The sequence below is a fragment of the Chiloscyllium plagiosum genome, unplaced genomic scaffold (genome assembly GCF_037043375.1).
Source record: "Chiloscyllium plagiosum isolate Xiang-an unplaced genomic scaffold, Cpla_swu_hap1 HiC_scaffold_30, whole genome shotgun sequence".
Lineage (NCBI taxonomy): Eukaryota > Metazoa > Chordata > Chondrichthyes > Orectolobiformes > Hemiscylliidae > Chiloscyllium > Chiloscyllium plagiosum.
This window is the reverse complement of record NW_028270168.1, coordinates 19,488,289-19,508,562: the sequence shown is the minus strand read 5'-3', so window position 1 is coordinate 19,508,562 and position 20,274 is coordinate 19,488,289. Positions and strand designations below refer to the sequence as shown.

General features: G+C 43.6%; 1 protein-coding gene across 1 annotated transcript in view; it reads right to left on the bottom strand.

Annotated features, from left to right (window-relative positions):
• LOC122563591 (PR domain zinc finger protein 1-like) overlaps positions 1-20,274 on the bottom strand; it is a 76,286-nt gene that overhangs the window by 33,856 nt on the left and 22,156 nt on the right. The window contains exons 3-4 of the mRNA XM_043717516.2: positions 8,078-8,197; positions 155-407 (exon numbers count right to left, since the gene is read on the bottom strand). Coding sequence (XP_043573451.2) covers positions 155-407; positions 8,078-8,197 — 373 coding nt within the window. The remainder of the gene's footprint in view (positions 1-154; positions 408-8,077; positions 8,198-20,274) is intronic.

Here is a 20,274-nt window from a genome sequence, read left to right as displayed (position 1 = left end):
CCGGCTGGGCACTTTGCATTGTTACAGAACGTGGGGAGGGTTCAACTGCACGCAGACAATCGATCAACTTCGGGGGGGGGGAAAAAATCAGGAACTCTTCCAAACACCCCCCACCACCACCAATCCCTGCAAAGGATAAAAGGAAAAGACTCACTGAGTTTTAACATCACCAGGTCCCGGGTCGGAGGGTAGTTTAATCGCTCAGCGAATTCCCGGCTGTACCAGACCAGAAGCTCATTGCTGGGAGGGATTGGTTTCACCGTGTAGAAATAAATATCGGTGCCATTCTGACAGGCGACCAGGTTCTGCTCTTCCGCCGACTGTGCGGGATTCACGTACCGCATCCAGTTACTTTTACACACATTATACCCGTCCAGAAAATGACTGAGACTCCCGGAGGAATACACCTAGCGACAGAAATCAGACTCAATTACAATTTAAAAAAAAAAGAACTTGATTTGTTGTGTTGTATACCCCCCGCCCCCCAATCGCTTGCAATTGTGATTCATGCTAAAAATAAAATGTTGATGTTTGATCGGTAAATTAACCTGCTCCATGTAAAACCCAGCAGCAGCAGCAGCACAGCACAGCCTCCTCGCTTCAGTCAGTATCTAAGAAATGCAGCCCTCCCTGTTGCCAGTCAGTAATAGTTTGCAGACTGTAATGAAGCTAACACAAAGTCATGATAACTGAGCTATTTATGACAGCTGTCACATGGTAACAGTGAGCTCATTCAGTGACATCATGTTTCTGAGGGTTGGATCTTCCTGTGCGAGTGTGACTGCCCCCATTTCGCTCTCGCTCCCTCTCTCACCGCGAGTTTTCACAAACCTTTCCCCAGCCCCGGGCATTTCATTTTCACAACAAGATCCAGTTCTCGTTCACATCGCCAGAGAAAGTACAAGCTTTCCAGAGCCGGAAGCAACAGTCACATTAGAAATGCTGCTGTAATTCGTGTGTGTTTTGGAATTGCTGGATGGCACCAAGCCAGGGGGTTTTGGTGGAGGTAGGAATCACTGCACAAATACCGATAGAATATGTCTGAGCCCTGCGCCTTTTGCCAGCTGTACTCGGAAATGGGAAAACTTGCAGGAGAGACTCACACTGGACCCCCCCCCCCCCCCCCCTCACTCCCCACTCTCCCACACACGGATCTTTGCTGGGTTTTTTTCGAAAGTATTCTATCAGTTACAGGGAGCTGTCCAGGAAGATATTCCGGATCACAGACCAGGAGGAAAACTCATAGCTGTCTTCGAGTACTCAGAATGTTTCCGAGATTTGTGTAGCACCCAGCTTATTCCCTTCATTTTCAAATAAGGCGGCGGCGAGTCGGAACTCCAAAACTGGTGCCTCTTCCTCTTCCAGGTTTTCCTTCTCCCAAGCCCACAGTGGCATACTCACCTGGACACAGTTCCCGCAGACACTGACCCTCCCCTGGGTACTGTTCCACAGACACTGACCCTCCCCTGGACACAGTTCCCGCAGACACTGACCCTCCCCTGGGTACTGTTCCGCAGACACTGACCCTCCCCTGGGTACAGTTCCACAGACACTGACCCTCCCCTGGGTACTGTTCCACAGACACTGACCCTCCCCTGGGTACAGTTCCACAGACACTGACCCTCCCCTGGGTACAGTTCCACAGACACTGACCCCCCCCCCCGGGTACTGTTCCACAGACACTGACCCTCCCCTGGGTACAGTTCCACAGACACTGACCCTCCCCTGGGTACTGTTCCACAGACACTGACCCTCCCCTGGGTACAGTTCCACAGACACTGACCCTCCCCTGGGTACTGTTCCACAGACACTGACCCTCCCCTGGGTACTGTTCCACAGACACTGACCCTCCCCTGGGTACAATTCCACAGACACTGACCCTCCCCTGGGTACACTTACACAGACACTGACCCTCCCCTGGGTACAGTTCCAAAGACACTGACCCTCCCCTAGGTACAATTCCACAGATGCTGACCCTCCCCTGGCTACAGCTCCACAGACACTGACCCTCCCCTGGGTACAGCTCCACAGACACTGACCCTCCCCTGGGTACAGTTCCATAGACACTGACCCTCCCCTAGGTACAATTCCACAGATGCTGACCCTCCCCTGGGTACAGCTCCACAGACACTGACCCTCCCCTGGGTACAGCTCCACAGACACTGACCCTCCCCTGAGTACAGTTCCATAGACACTGACCCTCCCCTGGGTACAGCTCCACAGACACTGACCCTCCCCGGGTACAGTTCCATAGACACTGACCCTCCCCTGGGTACAGTTCCACAGACGCAGACTTTCACTGGGATATAATGACTGTCCCACACTGTCACTGGATACAGTATCGCTGACATACCTCATTGTCCCAGGCAGAAGCTGGTTTGTGTTCAAATTAATTTCAACGTGATGGGCTCCATTACTGTTTTTTTTTCTCTATTTGGAATGCTTATATAGTACTGAAAGTGATCACCTCACAACAATACAGATTTCTATCCATTATTACTTGTCCAAAGGGTCCTCTTCTTATTTGTAAAGCAATGGAATACAATTCTACTGATACTGACTTTCATTACAACAACCAGCAATAATATCGCACCTTTCCCATAGTAAAACATCCAAAGGCATGATGGGAGGAATTATCAACTGATATTTAGCACTGAAGTATGTAAGCTTTAATGCGTACCTAAAAAGTATGTGGAGGGATTTCCACAGCCTAAACATCTGAATGTATGCACATCAATGGAATAACGAAACTGTCCCTGAAATGGGAGGAACACAGTGTCCTAATGTTCCCTGAGCCTTCACGCTGAGTACTGAAAACTTGTTTGAGCTGGGTGGCTATCCCATCCTGACTTTCCATGTGGGATAGAGCCTTGTGGGTGACCGATTTGCAACCTAGGCAAGGAATCACGTCGGATTTCCAATCCATAACCCTCCTTCGCCCACCCACAGACTATGGCCCACGAGACCCTTTGGAACACTGACTGGGACATGAATCACCCTAACATACCTCAGACAACGAACCAAAGTCTTTAGCCATGGCCTCCTGGATGACTCCATGTTACATAAAGCACATCCACTATCTACAAAACATGTGTAAAGATTAAAAGATCCATGTGTCAGATCCAGCTAGTACCGTGCTCACTATTGGGCTAATAAAGCATCCTGCAAAGCTTCCCAGAGACTCAAAGAGTGAGCACAGGGGGCTGGATCTGAAATACTGCACTAATCACTGCAGGATGAGCTGTTCAACCCACCTCGTGCCTGTCTTCCACCTGAGGCGTCTGACAAGGAGCAAGCTTCCTGAGTCAGGAAGACATCCTTTGGATCAAAATACAGAAAGTCACCAACAAGTTCCTCTTACAAACCCCATCTCTCAAATGACATGCTATGAACTAACCAATGATTGCAAATTGCACCCCCAGGGCCTTACTATAAATCTGTTCAGGAGTAAGGCACCAAGTATGCTTCACATCAGAGGACATGTCTCCCCTCCAGATCTAAAGGAAATGGACCTTGTGGTAGTGTAGTTCCAGTTTCAAGTCCCACCTGCCCCCAAGTGTGTACACACAGACTGATTTAAATGACTGCAGTTCCCAATAATGATGATCAATGACTGCAGATCACTTTCAAGTTGCCTTCCCCTTTAAATAAATATTCCCCTCACTCTGCAAGCTTGTGGACCTGATTGTGTGACATACATTCTCAAAGGAGGGGCAGATGCAGGAATTACCCCTCACAGTATCTGTTTGGAAAATGAGGAACATCAACAATTGCAAAGAACAACAAGAGAAATGCAAAGCTCAGAAGCCGAGGGAACGCCACACTTTGTGAGATATTGGAATCTGTCGGTCCCGTGATACCCAGTGAGTCAGCATTGAGGCCAGGACAGGACCTATCCCAATTATACCGTCCTACTCACAGCAAAACCAATCCAAACTGATTGTTATTATTACTGCGTTGAAGTTTCATATTGTCGAAGCAAAACCATAACTTGCTTCCCTCAATGACAAGGTGGCAATTTCGAGATTATTCCCGGCACAGACGTCACCAGAATTTTTTGTTTGTAAATGGACTGTGCTGCACGGAGTCCGTTCCGAAAACTGCAGCTAAGCACGTGATAATATTCCCTGGGGGGGGTCACGGTGCTTCCACTCAGTTCCTGTGGAATATGACAGGATGCTGTTGGCCGCTAACCTTTTATATCTCTCACGTACCTGCTTTACACCACGGTGAGGATATGATCGGGACTTATGAATGTGAAGCCTCCTGCAGTCAAATAGCTTGCCAGGACTCACCATAGTGACGCAGCCATGTGTGACTTGGCAGATAGGATTACAGGGACTGCACAACAGAAGGGCGCGGGGGGGGGGAGTGAAGGGCAAGAAGTGAAAGGGAGAGAATTTGGGATAAAATGAGGAACGGAAACTGCAGCACTACAACAAGAGGTGAAGTTTCTCAGCGCCTGAATCCTAACTGTGTGGATCAATACTAAAACCGTCAGTCACGTTATTGTACAAATCCTTAACGGGCTCGTATGGATTTTCCTCAGTGACGCTCTCAGCAGCACAAGAGACATGCAACAACACTTCCGTTAGGATGGAGAGGAATTGGATGCGAGCGGTGTACATTAACCAGGGCCAGACATTTCTAACAGCGGGGGGTTAAACATTTACTGTGTGTTTGGGGGGGGGCAGCTCTTTATATTGGGATCCCCTTTCCAATCAGATCCCTCATTCAGGTGGCATGGAAGGCAACACAAGAGCAACAAGTTATGAGGGAATAAGTAATGTTCACAGAGCAATTACTGAAAAGCAGCATAAAACACTGAAAACACAACGGGAAAAGACCAGAATGATAGAATGCATTTCTAGAAATCTCGTTGAGAAAACATAGCGACAAATGGGCACAGGAGGAAATAAGGATGTGGTAACAGGGTGGGGTAAGGGCGGTCAAAGATGGAAGAAAACCCCCGAGGTTTGTGGAACACGTTTCTAACAATGAAATACAGGAGAGAAATTAGATTGACAGATAAAGAAAGATCGAGAAGGTGGCGCTGGAAAAGCACAGCAGGTCAGGCAGCATCCGAGCAGCAGGAGAATCGACCTTGCGGGCAAAATCCCTTCATCAGAAACGTCGATTCTCCTGCTTCTCGGATGCTGCCTGACCTGCTGTGCTTTTCTCGACTCTGATCTCCAGCATCTGCAGTCCTCACTTTTCGCCTGGATAAAGAATGGTGCCTTTCACGATAATCCCCAGTGTATCCACCAGAGGGCAGTGAGACCGAAGTCTGAATGAATTGGATCATGGTCACCTCATAATTCGGATCTTACAGCAGAGAGGAGGCCATTCGCCACGTTGGCAGTTACTGGCCCTTTAAATGAGTTTACCAATGAACTGCCACAGCCCAGCGTTGTCCCTTACCGCCGCCTCCCCCAGTAACTCTCAGCAACAATATTAATCTTTTCCAGCATATGCCCAGCCAACTTTTGAAAGTTCTTGTATAAATTCAACCTTAGTTTGTTAAAAGTTTCATGCATGAAGACACCTCTCCTCATGTCTCCTCGATATTGCCGATTGTTTTAAAGCTGTGACTTCTGTTCGCCAAACCACTTGCCACACAACCAGTTGGCCCCACCTGCTCTATCCTAACCCTCTATCATTTTGAATATATTTGGTAGATCTCCCCCTAACACGCTCTATTCTAAAAAAAAATTGCAACTTTCCCAGTCTCCATAGAAAACGAGGATCTCGGCAAGATCAGTAATCGTTGCCCATTCCGAATTGTCTGCAAGAAGGGCATGTCTTGCTGAAGAGGAACTGACACAAATTCGAAATAAAACTGAGTCAGACATGAGAGGCAGCCGGTGAGTGTGTGTGTACGTCTGTGCATCTTCCTATCCTACAGGATGCTGAAGGTGCAGTGGGTGCGAATTGTATTGTTCTCAACCTCTCAAGCTTAATGTAGTGAAACTTGAAAAAGTGCCTCTTCCCCCTCCCCCAACCAGCCTGCTTTCAGTTTGTTGATCTCATTAGGGCGCTGCCTTGCAATCCATCACAATTCCAAACTGAGATGATGAGCTGCGTAAACATCTGCACGAAATCCAGTTCCATGGGATATTTCTACAAAGGGGGAGAGGGACGCCTGCAATCTGTCGTTGCTCAGAATTCTCAGTCTATCACATTTCTCTTGTTGCCTCACACTCATTATCCACAGATTTCCGAGGGAGGTCAAGAGGCTCATCAAGAAGGAATGCCAATTTTCCGGGTCTCCAGGAATTTAAGATCCATCTCTAGGACATTGCTGCATGTAACCTTCGAAAATATTTATAGGGGCATCTTCTTTGAACATTTCCCTTTTCCAGATTTAAAACGTTGACTGACAGACAAGCATCCAATGCCAATTGCTTTTCAATTGGCATTGGAAGGCAGTGCATCTCCAAGGTGACTATGTTGATTTATTAGTGGCTAGAAGCAAGTCAGGTGATGAAACCTCAAAGAATTTAATTAATCACAGTCAGACCCCATCAGATTAATCCCACCCTCCTCCCATTCTCACTCCCTCATCCCACCCTGTTAATCCGTCCTTTTTTCCCATTAAAGCTTTAAGGTGACTGCGGGGGGCCACCACTAGAGAGATTTTCCAGGATCCACCAGAGGACTAAAATTGAAACCCAATTTGTCAGGGAGCTCGTGTCAAATGTAGCCAGAGGCCCAATATTTGATTGTCCATCATTTATTCCTGTCAATATTGGCAACCACTTTTCTCTATACTTTATATCCATGTGCCATTACTTATATCAGTGAGTTATTGAAGGACTGCAGATTGATGTACTACTGCTCATCTGAGTTGATGCCCAATGTAAACAGATAAAGCCATGACCAACCAAGGGCAATTATCATGGAGCAAGAGTGGACGGAAGTTGTCAGGCTCCTTGTCTATTGACTTGAGCTACAATGCCTGGGAAGAAGTCTCAGATGCACCTCAGATAGCCTGATGCACCTCCAGCAAAAAGGAAAAGGACATAATCCCTACAATTGTGTAAGGCTGATACCTACCTGACCCAGTGACTGTTTTATAAGGAGCACTGGAGCTTGGTGCTGAACAATTATATTCAGGGTCCAGCTGGAAAATGCCAGCCCAGCCTGCTATGTCTGCTTTGCCTTTGGCATACGTTTGAATCCACCATCTCTGAGATGACAATGTCTGACCCACTCTGCTCTTCTTACCAAATCCCCCCTGATCCATGCTCTCACCAGCAGCAGATCCATTCATATTTACACTGAATGTCCTTCCCTGATAATTAATTCCTCAACTCACTTTGAATGAAAAATTTCCTCTCACTTTCTTTCTTATTTCTAACTTCCTCATTTTTAAGCAGTAACCCCAAGATTTGAACTTTTGCCACGCTGTAAAATCTGCCCAGATCAGCCTTGTCAGAATCCTCCAGAACCACAAAAACCTCAAACAGCTCATCTTACCTTCTTGCCAAAGACAGTAATCTCAATTTCCTGAAAAACTCATCAGAACTGAAAATGACTGATCCCAGGAATCATCTTCAATGCTTCCCTCGTGATTCTTTCAGAGTTAATAGTATTTGTTTAAGAGCTCAAAACTGATCACCATGAACAGTACCTCATCCAGGGGCAATATATAATATATTCTGCCAGTAACTCATTTGCCTAAAGAATATGCTGTCAGTTTTTTGGAATCATCTATAACAGCGTTATTAGATCATAGTCCATTGCTTCTGAATCAGAACATCATGGATCTCAAATCAACTCCAAGGCTTTGAGCACCTAATCCAAGCTCACAGCCCAGTACCTGTCCGGAAGGTGTGCTGCAATGTCAGATGTGCTGTATTTGGCATGAGATATTAAACCGAGGGTGTCTGCTCTTCCTCAAGTGAAGGAACAGATTTCACAGAACTGTTATGAAGAGGCAGAGAGCTCTGCCTGGATGCTGCCTCATATTTAAACAACAAAACCAGGCTGATTATCCAACCATCATCACATTCCTGTTGTGGGAACAAAAGTAAGTTGGGCCTTCAGTTTCAGTCATGGGCCTTAACTAACTTACCCTCCAGAAATATTTTCGGCTTATGTTCTTTGGGACATTGTCTTTGGTGTAGATATCCCCAACCAATGGCCCGAAACGTGTCCCTTGGGGGATGTATTCCCTGCTAATTACTCCAATCACCTACAAGTCGGAAGGAAAAGGCACTGGTTAGAAATATCATGCTTACCCAATTCTCTAAGACCCTTAATGTACTCACCCTACAGTCTTACAGTCAGACTATCAAAAGAACACAAAAAGGAAACCATAGGTTATTCAGCAGCTGAAAGGAAAAACATAAGCAAGCATGTTAAATGTTGGAGGTGTTCATTGGCTAGCACTTTCATCTCAGAGACTCATTTGAGCAGAGAAAAATCTAATTGACTTTACTGGTGCAGAACTGAGGGAGCTGAATGGACTCACAAACTCTTAACATTTGCCTGTACCTGTGTTTTTGTTTTTGCTGCTGTTTACTGATTATTTACTGATCTATGCTACTTAACTCTGTGATCTGCCTGTATTGCTGGTAAGACAAAGCTTTTCACTGTGCCTTGGTACACGTGACAATAAATTCAATACAATTCAATTCAATTCAACACCAAAGCATCAATCTTTCCCTATGATTATATCTTCAAAAGTATTTCATTGGCTTGAAAGCACTTTGGAATATACTAAGATCATGACAGTTACTTTACAAATGCGAGCTTTTATTTGAGCCAACTCTCACTCTGCATTAACACCTTCTCAGGCTTTGTGATAGGAGCTAAATGTAGACTTAAACAGTGTCAGAAGCTTTTGGAGCGCTGCTCTTTCATTGGGTGGTGTGAACAGAGGCGGCACTTGCTTGCATTTCCAGTCTTCCACGATCCTTCTGTTGAAGCAGTTGTGATGGGCATGGTTGGGAAACTTGCAAACTACATAAAACTGGCTGGGTAGCTGTTAGTGAAGAGAGTAGCTGTCAACTGCAGGAAGATATCAATGATTTGTTTAATTGGGCAGAAAAGTGGCAAAGAAAATTCAATCTAGGTGTATGGAATGAGTTGCCAGAGGAAGTGGTGGAGGCTGATACAATTACAACATTTAAAAGGCATCTGGATGGATATATGATTAGGCAGGGTTTAGAGGGATACAGGCCAAGTGCTGGCAAATGGGACTAGATTAATTAAGGATATCTAGTCAGCATGGACAAGTTGGACCAAAGGGTTTACATGCTGTATATCTCCATGACTCTAGTGTTGTTTACCTTAGAACAGAGGGGGCCAAGAAGTGAGTTAATTGAGGAGGACAAAATAATTGGGGCTTGGATCAAGTTGACAGGGAAGATCTATTCCCCCTAACAGATCTATTACCAGGAGGTTCAAATTTAGCCAATTGATGGAAGGATTAGAGGAGACAGGAGGAAAATCCTGTTCTTCTCGGGGATGGTAGGTGCCTGGGGGATGGTAGGTGTCTGGGATGCGCTGCCCACTTTAGTGGTTGTGGCTGAAAACCCTCAAGTCATTTAAAAGGAGCCTGAATCTGCACCTGAAGTGTTGTAACCTGCAAGATCAGAATCAACTCCTGGAAAGTGGAATGAGAATGATCGGCTGGTTTATTCAGCCAACACAGATACAGATGGGCTGAATAGTCTGCTTTTGCACCATAACCTTTCAGTGGTTTGAAATGCTTCCTGACGTCACATCTGAATGGCTGAATTCTAATTTTATGATAATGCCCCACCCTCGACCTGCTCAGCTCCAGGGAATACAAGCCATGTTCATTGATGTAGGTTTGGTTAAGTCCAATGTGTTCATGGCATTTAGGCTTTTCAGCATCTGAGCCACCTACTTTGCACCTCTCTCCAGATCCAGCAGGCCACCAGGATCTACTTCTATCTCATCCTGGATAAATTTGCCAGCCCTGTGCTTAGTCTGTTGTGAGAAAACCTAGGAGGAGGAGCCCAGTCAGTTGCCCTTCTCTTCCACTGCCCTCCAGCCATGAAAGACAATCTGGATAAATATGGGCTTCGCAGGGTGACCGATAGAACCAGGGCTGACAGTGCTGTCCCGAAGATACAGGGGCCTGGGAGGACTCTGAAGTGAATGATGTTTAGCAGAGAATAACACTCCCAGCAGACCGAACAAATGCTAATCAGGTGCTGAAACCTCTTTTTCCAATAGACCAGCAAAGACAGCGCCATCTATCTGAAGCTGAGAGGCAGGCAGCTGCTTGGGTGTGTGTCAGCTTTCAGAAACAGGCACATTCAAGGAACAATTGTAATTACAGAAATGTTTCCAGACTGAGAGAATAGCAAAGCGATAACAGCGAGTAATTGCTTTTGTGCTAAGTGGGAAGCTGCCAGGAGCTATTTTTCCCGTTGATTAGGGATACAATTTGGTCGCTGAAGAAAGGCTACTTTAGCCTTTATATAGAAGTATTTTTTTTATTTCAAAATATACTTTATTCATAGAAATAAATCTTTGGTACTTGTACAATTTGTCATGTCGTTCATAGATATATACATTGCATGTCTTAACATTACAAAGAACAGATTGAATTACTCGAATTTACAGTTATCCTAGTTACAGTTCCCTTTATTAACCATCCAGTCTCTTATTATTTAGTTGTGGCTTCAGCAGAACCCACCTACTGAGTGGGTGCCCTGTTATACGATAGCAAATGAACCTTTTTTAATCCCAGTATATGGGGTTACCGTTGTCCATTTGACTGTCCTGTCTCTGGGGAAGCTGTCTGCATCCCCATGGTGAGCACGAACTGCTGGACCCTTGCTGGGCTGAGGTAGCTATCCAGGCTCTCACTGTGGTCATTTACCTGCTCTGGAGTCATTGAGCCAGCCTTTATATAGAAGTATAGAGGTGAAAGCAAATAAGTTATGCTAAACCTTTGTAGATCACTGGATAGGCCTTTGCATGAGCAGTCTGTTCAATCATGGGCAGCACACTTTAGGAAGAGGATGTAAGGGAGATGTAGCAGAATAGCACCAGGAATCTGGAGATTCTGGTATACGCAGAGACTAGAGAAGCTGAAATTGTCATCCATGGAAGTAAAGTTAAAGGAAGATTTAATAAAGGTAACCAACATCATGAGGAATTTTGAGAAGGTAAATTAGGACAAACTGCTACAATTGGCTGAAGGATCAGGAGTAAAGCAGCACAAATTTACAATAAATGGAACATATCTAGGGGTGACTTTGATAGAATTGTGGCTGATTCTGTGGTCCCAATGTCTGAGGCGGCCGAAGAGAAATTTTCTAGTTATGATCTGGAATGCATTGCCTTAAACGCCATTGGAAGCAGATTTAGAAATAACTTTTGGAAGGGGACCACATTAGTACGTTAAAAGAGAGGAAGAAATAAAAGGCTAGCAGGTGCTGTAGGGGTGATTGAATAGTTGTATAAAAGAGCAGGTGCCAGAATGATGGGCTGAATGGCCTCTTTCTATGCTGTGCCATTTTATAATTTGTTTTAATCAATAAGTGAGATCTTAACCGATTCAAAACCCAAGCACATAGATCAATTCAGACTCAGGCCCAAGATGTCAGCAAGTAATAGTTAACATTCGAGCTTACAAATCAGGCCATTCAGCCCTTTGATCCCCCTTCACCATTCGATAAGATCATGGCTGATCTGGTTGTAACCTCAAATCCACATTCTCACCTGCCCTGATCGATCCTGATACCTTTACAGCCCCTTGCTTAACAAGAATCCGTCTACCTCTGACTTAAAATATTCCAAAACTCTTCTTTCACTGTGTTTTCAGGAAGAGAGTCTTAAAGATTCACAATCCTCAACAGTATATATTACACTTCAGCAAAACAATAGAAAATAAATATTTGTGCTTTGATTTATCCTAAACCCTTCTTTTGTTCATCATTTCTTTCACTCTATTTTTCTGCACTCAACATTCTGTCTCCTTCTCAAGAGAATCAGGATCTCAGAACTTGGAACCTGCAACCATTTGACAGGCTTAAAATGGCCACCTAATATGGTGGCTGGCAGGTATGTAGACATTCCATGCCGAAACACTGTCCTCCATATTACTAAAGGCTAAAGTAAAGGTGTCCAGCAACTGTATTTGATATAGTCTTTAGGCGAACAGAAATTATGCAGCTTTGGTCAATATCTCCAATCCTAATCCTAGGACTTCTGAAGCTACTTTTCCTCCATCTTCCACAAAATTATACCTAATTCTTGTTGCAGAAAATGGGATTTTTCTGCTTTATTCAGTTCTACACTCTGGGCTAGCAATTTTCCAGAATTATCTTGGACACTCAAAGGAAGGAAGATAAAAGAGTCCAGCTTACCACTGAAAGCAAACAGGGGAAAGACTCATAATTGCATTAAAAATATTGAAAACTTTGGTTGATTCATCAAAATAAATATTTCAACAGACAGGCAAGAATCATTCAATGTTCATTCTCGAAAGTAATAGGATCATAAGATGTTGGAGTTGAAGTAGGCCATTCAGCCCCTCAGGTGCTCTGCTATTCTAGGAGAACATGGCTCAACTTTATTTTCCTGCTTTTACCCTGTAACCCTTGACTCACTGACTAATTAAAAATCTCAGCCATGAATAGCCTTAATGACCCACCTTCAACAGCCCTCAGAGAAGAAATTCCCCCTCCTCTCTGTTTTAAAATGGGTGACCCCTTATTCTGAAGTACACCCTTGAGTCCTAGACTCTTCTACAAAGGGAAACAGCCATTTTTTTGTCAAAACACAAACACTATTTTCTACTGTTTTGCTGAAGTATAATTTATTGGCCTGAAGGCCATGAGTCTCTGGAACTCTCTGCCTAAGGCAGAAATAGACACATTCTTCTCAGTGGTTCTGAAGGGTTAATGTTGGTGTTCCACTGACTCCATCCATTCTATTGATGTTGCATACAGTCTGTATGTGGAGGCAGGGAGTTCTGCTCCAGCTTTAAGAGGGAACAGATGTATCTGTATCAGCTCTTTAATGTAATTATGACTAACCAAATGAGTTGTCATGCAATAAACTTGCTTGTTATTTCAGAACAGCACCTCTTCTGGAGATACTCTGTGATGTATTTTCTTTTAGCTGCAAAAAATATACTTTATTTCTAAAAGTAACTTTATTATACATCCATAGTCACTAATGTAGTTTGGTTCTGTACAGTAGCATATGAAGAAACAAAGGTTGGAGTTTGAATCCAGCCAGTAAACATAGCAAAGGCATCCCTTACTTGTGCAAGACTATATTTACATGCATGTGAGGTTCGAAGTGTCTGATAACAGAACTGACTCCAGAGGGTGGCATGATGGCTCAGCGGTTAGCACCAGGGTCCCAGGTTTGATTCCAACCTCGAGCAACTGTCTGTGTGGAGTTTGCACATTCTCCCAGTGTCTGCGTGGGTTTCTGCCGGGTGCTCTGGTTTCCTCCCAAGGTCACAAAGATGTGCAGGTCAGGTGAATTGGCCATGCTAAATTGCCCATAGTGTTAGGTGCATTAGTCAGAGGGAAATGGGTCTGGGTGGGTTAATCTTCGGAGGGTCAGTGTGGACTGGTTGGGCTGAAGGGCCTGTTTCCACACTGTAGGGAATCTAATCTAATCTTAACTTTGGTAGAAAGACCTTAGACAGTGGTCTTTCCCCACTGTGCCTTGGCAGCAGCTGCCCCAAGCTTTACTGCATCCCTCAGCAAGTAGTCCTGGACCTTGGAATGTGCCAGTCTGCAACACTTAGTCAAGGTCAACTCCTTACTCTGGGAGACCAACAGGTTTTGGACAGACCAAAGAGTTTCTCTCACCAAGTGGACGGTTCTCCAGGCGCAGCTGACGTCTGTCTCGGTGTGCATCCCGGGGAATAGCCCATTGAGTACAGAGCCCCACGTCACAGAGCTGCTCAGGATGAAGCTCAACAAGAAGCCCTACAACTTTCTCCAGACTTCTTTTGCAAAGGTACATTCCAGTAGGAGATGTGTGACTGTCTCAACAACCCACATCTCCACTCCCTTCCCCCCGCAATCACTTCAAGGGCAGAGCGCCATGGTGCAGAGAGTCCGGGTGTACGTGATAGATCTCACAGATAGTGCTCTTCTCACCACCAGCCGAGTGATATTTTGGTGCTTGTTAGAAAGTTCTGGTGATGAGGCTTTCTGTCAATGACTTTCTCAGAGAAGAACTCGATTGGATCCACTGTCTCCTTTCCCTCAGAGTCTTGAGAACACTATGTGCTGACCACTTCCTGATGGAGTGGTGGTCAAAGATATGTTTGTTTGCAAATTTCTCCATGAAGGACAGGTGATACAGAATGGTTCTACTACTTGAAGCACTCCACAACAACGAGACCATCACACCCTTTGCAACACCAGAGAGAGGTAGAACCTCAGTATGTAGTGATACTTGGCGTTTGCATACCGAGCATCTACATACATCTTGATGTAGTGACTTGCAAAGATGGTCATCAGGATGAGGATGGTGTAGGGTATGTTCTCCTCCCCCCTAATGTTGTATCATCTACCAGTCATCATTCGACAAGGCAAAAACAAAGGAGGATTTGTGGCACCAAACTCCTTCAAACATCTCTTATTTGTATCCCATACTGGTAGAGGTAGTAAATATCACAAGATATTAGAAGTAATGATCTGGAAAAATATTGCAGTGCTTGCTTTCGGATTAGTCAGATGAAGATGAGATGCCATTGAGGTGGCCAGGTCAGTCAGTGAATGGTGGGGGATGTGGGTCAGTGAGTTTGAGGGAGGAGTCAAAAAATGTGGTGCTGGAAAAGCACAGCAGGGCAGACAGCATCTGAGGAGCCAGAAAGTCAACATTTCAGGCATAAGCCCTTCACTAGGAACGTGGGGGAGGAGACCAGGTAATGAAAACTCAGTCTGTTCAGACAAACTTGGCAGCTCTAAATATGCCAGACAGCGGAATCAACATTTCAGGGATTCTCTCTTGATCAAAGGACAAGCAATTAACTAATCACAAAGACAATTAGACACTTAGTAATGGAATAGACACAGGAAAAGAGCTGATTCATCCTGGTGTGATTGTGTAATAGACAATCTGACTTTGCGTAAACCTTTTCCCTTTAATAAGTGACTCATTAATTGGGAACTCAGAATAGAGTACCATTGGCAGAATCCAGAGTTCAGTTTCATTTTTAATCATTTTTAGACTTTGTGGTGTAAGGTTTTCAATTTAACAGTAGTCATGTATTATTTTTAATCGACACAGACTGGGCAAACCACATTAGCCATAAAACTAAAGGATGTGATAACGCTGCACTTAGAAACAAAAATTGGGTTATACAAATTCTTTATGGATTTATGATTGGGAAATCATGCTTGATAAAACTTCTGGAATTTTTTGAATATGTAACTACGAGAATAGGTAAAGGAGAATAAGTGTTGTATTTGAATTTTGAGAAGACTTTAGAAAAGGTTCCACCTTAGGGTTAGTGGTCAAAATCAAAGCACATGGGATTGGAGTAACATATTGGTATGGATTTGAATTAGTTAGTAGACAAGAAACAATGAACAAGAATAAATGAGTCATTTTCAGAGCGGAAGGCAGTGACTGGAGAGGTAACACATGGATCAAAGCTTAGATTCTAGCTACTCACAGTATATATCAATGATTTGGATGAGGAAATCATAGATAATATTCTTAAAGTTTGTTGACGCACAAAAAGAGATGGGCTTGTGAGTGGTAAGGAGGATGTAAAGGGGCTTCAAAATAATTGGACAGGTTGAGTGTGTGGGCAAGTACATGGAATATGGAGTAAAACATGTATAAGTGTGAAACTGTCATCAGTTTTGGTGGGAAAGACAAAATAGCCGAGTATTATTTACATGGTGATAGATGAGAAATAATGGTGGACAAGGGGACATTCTGTCTTTGTATATCAAAACAAGCTTGTGGATGCAACAAGTGGTTTGGAAGGCAAATGATATGTTGCCCTTCATTGCAATAGGTGGAGAGTATATTAAGCAGATAATGCGATACTACTGACAATGTATTTCTGCCCAAATTGAATTTTTACTTCAATGCTGGGACTGTACACAAGCATTGTAACTTTCACACTCCAGTGACAGCCATGTGGGTCTTGGCAAAATAAAAGGTTTCACTGATCAAAGATTTTCAGGTGAAGTTGAACAAATAAAAACCAAAGGTAAGAGACTGAAATCAAACATTTATTATTGCTTCTGCTGATGAGATGAGTTGCTTTATAAATAGTGCTCTTATTAAATTTCACTGGTTGTGACTGCTTGGCTTATATATCTATAGCACTGCATCCATTTTCAGTAGAAAATGGGTTTCCCAGGCTTAACTATCTTCAGTTGCTTCATCAATGACCTTCCAACCATCATAAGGTCAGAACGGGAGATGTTCACCGATGATTGCACAATATTCAACACCATTCATCACTCCTCAAATATTGAAAACAGTCCATGCCAAAATGCAGCAAGACCTGGATAATATCAGGCTTCTGCTGAAAAGAGAGAAGTAACATTCATGTCACAGAAGTGCATCAGCAGCAAGAGAGAGAATATAATCATCCTCCCTTGACATTCAATGGTATTGTTATCACTGAATACTCCACTATCAAAATTCTGGGGGTTACCATTGTCCAGAAACTGAACTGGTCATTGTTTATAAATGCAGTAGCTATAAGAGCAGGTCAGAGGCTAGGGATCCTACCGCAAATAACTCACCTCCTGACTCCCCAAAGCCTGTCCACAATCTACAAGTTAGGAGTGTGATGGAATATTGCCCATATAGCTGAATAGGTGCAGCTCCAAAAACACTCAAGAAGCTTGACATCATCTAGGATAAAGTAGACCTTTTGACTGGCACCACATTTATAAACATCCACTCCCTCCACCACCCGTGCTCAATAGTGCCACGGTACCGTCTACAAGATGGACTACAGAAATTCATGAAATATCCTTTGACAGCAACTGCCAAGTCCATGACCACTTCCATCTCGAAGGACGAAGGCAGCAGTTACCTGGGGACACCTGCAAATTCCCTTCAAGCCAGTCACCATCCTGACTTGGAAATATATTGCCATTCATTCAGTGTTGCTGGAATTCCCTCCCTCAGAGCATTGTGGGTCTACTTATAGCACTGCAGCAGTTCAAGAAGGAGCTCACTACCACCTTGGTAAGGGCAAATACAGATGGGCAGTAAATCCTGGCCTGGCCAGCGATGCCCACATTCCATGAGTGAATAAAAAAGGTACCTACTGGATGAGATATGCTTACATAGATAGTGGATGAATGCTGCCAGCCATATTGCTGAAGCCAGAAAAAAAATTGTCAAGTGTAGCTGGAAGCCAAAAGTCAGACACTCCCAGCTGGCTGGCATAGAGTCATACACCACAGAAACACACCCTTCCCTCCAACCTGTCCATACCAAACATAATCCCAAACTAAACTAATCCCATTTGCCTGCTCCTGGTCCATAATCCCTCCAAACTTTCCTGTCCATGTATCTATCCAGAAGTTTTAAAAAACATTATAATTGTAGCCACATCCACCATTTCCTCAGGAAGCTCATTCCACATGTGAACCACGCTCAGTGTAAAAGATTTGCCTCTCATATCTTTTTTAAATCTCTCTCCTCACACCTTAAAAATGTGCTCCTTAATTTGAAATCCCTCAATCCTAGAGAAAAGACAACTACCATTAACCCTATCTATACCTCTCATTATTTTATAAATTTCTATCAGGTTGCATCTCAACCTCCCATGCTCCAACAAACCTTGCTGGTTTCCCTATTGTCCACCCTCCATAAATCGAACAAACTCTGCTGCCTGCAAACTTGTTCAAATAACCATCTTCATCTAGTGCTCACTTGCCAACATGACTCCCAACTGGCATATATATAGTTCCCATCCTTATTTTCAATTTTCTCAATTCTCTTGCTACTTTCTTCTTTTGAAGTTTTCTCCAGCGACCAAGGATCTCTGTGATACTCCAGCTCTGACTTCCAATTATAATTGTCCATGCCTTTAGCTACAAGGGCCATAGCTCTGAAATTCCTTCTCTCAATCCTTCCTCCTCTCCTTTCCTTTCTGAGATGTCCTTTAACACCTATCTCTTTAACCAACAAGTCCTAACATTTCCCTCTGGAACTCAGTGACAAGGAGTGTGTTGTCAGTTTCACAAACTTGTACAATTGCATTCTGAAGTGCCTGCAGATATTTCTACTATGGTGAAGAAGTTGGATAAAGTTATTTTCAGGATATGGTATGGATGAATTGAAATAAAAATCCAAAGCCATTGGAGAGTGGTCGGGGAAGGAATTAGACACACAATCAATTGAGATTATAAAATTATTTTTTAATCAGCCTGTCCAGCCATTTTATGATGCATCTCTGGGTATAGGTAAGGTTTGAACCCATGCTTCCTGATCCAGAGAAAAGGAGGCTGCTACTCAGATTTGTCGTTGTAAAGCAAAACGGAGCTTTGGTGCATTCCTCTGACATTTTACACATTGCTAATGCGGCCAGGAAACTACACGTTATCACAGGTTACACCAAGCTACATTTCAAAATGGATAAATATAATTTTGTAATAGAATTGACTTGGAGAACATAGATCATTATGCTATTAAAACTACTTTCAAATTTGACCCTGTTGACAGTTAATTGGGAGCAGGATATTGATTTGACAAGGTTTTTGCCAACATCATCTCTTGAGCACTTGACCACTTTTTTCTAACAAAAGTAATTAAAAAGGGGAATTAGACTCCTGTAAGAACATCTTCTGAATTGTAGGAATTTAAAAAATTCCAGTCAGTCATTCAGGATGACTAATTGTTGCTTTTCATAAGAAACATATCTTTCATGATACTGAGATCTAGCCTCTTTTATCCTTTGGGCTATGGCTTAGCTATAGGCTTTATTCTTAACAATAAATTATTTTGTGGGCTTTCTGTTGCTGGTGACATAAATCATGAGCAATCATTCATCTGCTGTTTAAACAATGACGTAAAAATGAAACGTCAACCTGAATTTCCCTGTTTGAATAGTGTGACTTTGCACACACCTTCACATCAGCTTGCTCAGCCGAAGATCCAAGACCAAATGTCCCTGACCACTGGGATTTACATATTAATGAATCAAAACCTGCAACCCATTCTAAAAGATGAAAAACTTAACAACAAGCTAGGTTTGTTCATTATATCACATCAGTTGTGTGACACTATGATCATTTACTATAAATTCTGTGTTCTATGATCTTGCCCCACTAGCTACCTGACAAAGCAACAGTGCTCCAAAAGCTTATACTTCCAAATAAATCTGTTGGACTATAACCTGGTGTTGTGTGATTTTTAACCAAGTCAGGATAGTGAGAGGTTTGGAGGGGAAGTTGCGGGTGGTGGTGTTCCCCTGTATTTGCTGCCCTTGTACTTCTAGGTAGATGTGATTATTCATTTGGAAAGTGCTGATCGTGACCTTTGGCAAATTTCTGCAGCGCATCTTGTCGATAGTATACACTGCTGCTACTGAGTGTCCCCATAGTATACACTGCTGCTACTGAGTGTCCCCATAGTATACACTGCTGCTACTGAGTGTCCCCAAAGTATACACTGCTGCTACTGAGTGTCCCCAAAGTATACACTGCTGCTACTGAGTGTCAATAGTATACACTGCTGCAACTGAGTGTTCATAGTAGAGTGATTGAATGTTTGTGGATGTGTGCCAATCAAGTCGGCTGTTTTGTCCTGGATGGTGCCAAGCTTCTCGAGTGCTGTTGGAACTGTACTCATCCAGGCAATTAGAGAGTATTCTCTCACACCCTGATTTGTGCCTTTTAGATGGTGGACAGGCTTTAGGGAGTCAGGTGAGTCACTCGCTGCAGTATTCCTAGTCTTTGACTTGCTCTTGTGGACACTATTGATATGGCAAGTCAAGTTCAATGGTGGTTCTGATCAAAGGTGAACACCAGGATGTTAATAGTGAGGGATTCAGTGATGATACCATCATTGAATATCAAGAAACAGTAGTTATATTGACTGTTAATAGGAATGATCATTGCCTGGTATTTATGTGACACAGATGTAACTTGCCACTTTTCAACCCAAGCCTGGATATTGTCCAGGTCTTATTGCATTTGGACACAAAGATGAGGATAATTGAACCGAGGACACTACCCTGAGGAACTCTTACAAAGATATTCTGCAGCTGAGATGTCTGACCTCTAATAACCACAACCATCTTTGCATGTGCCAGGTTTGACTCCAACT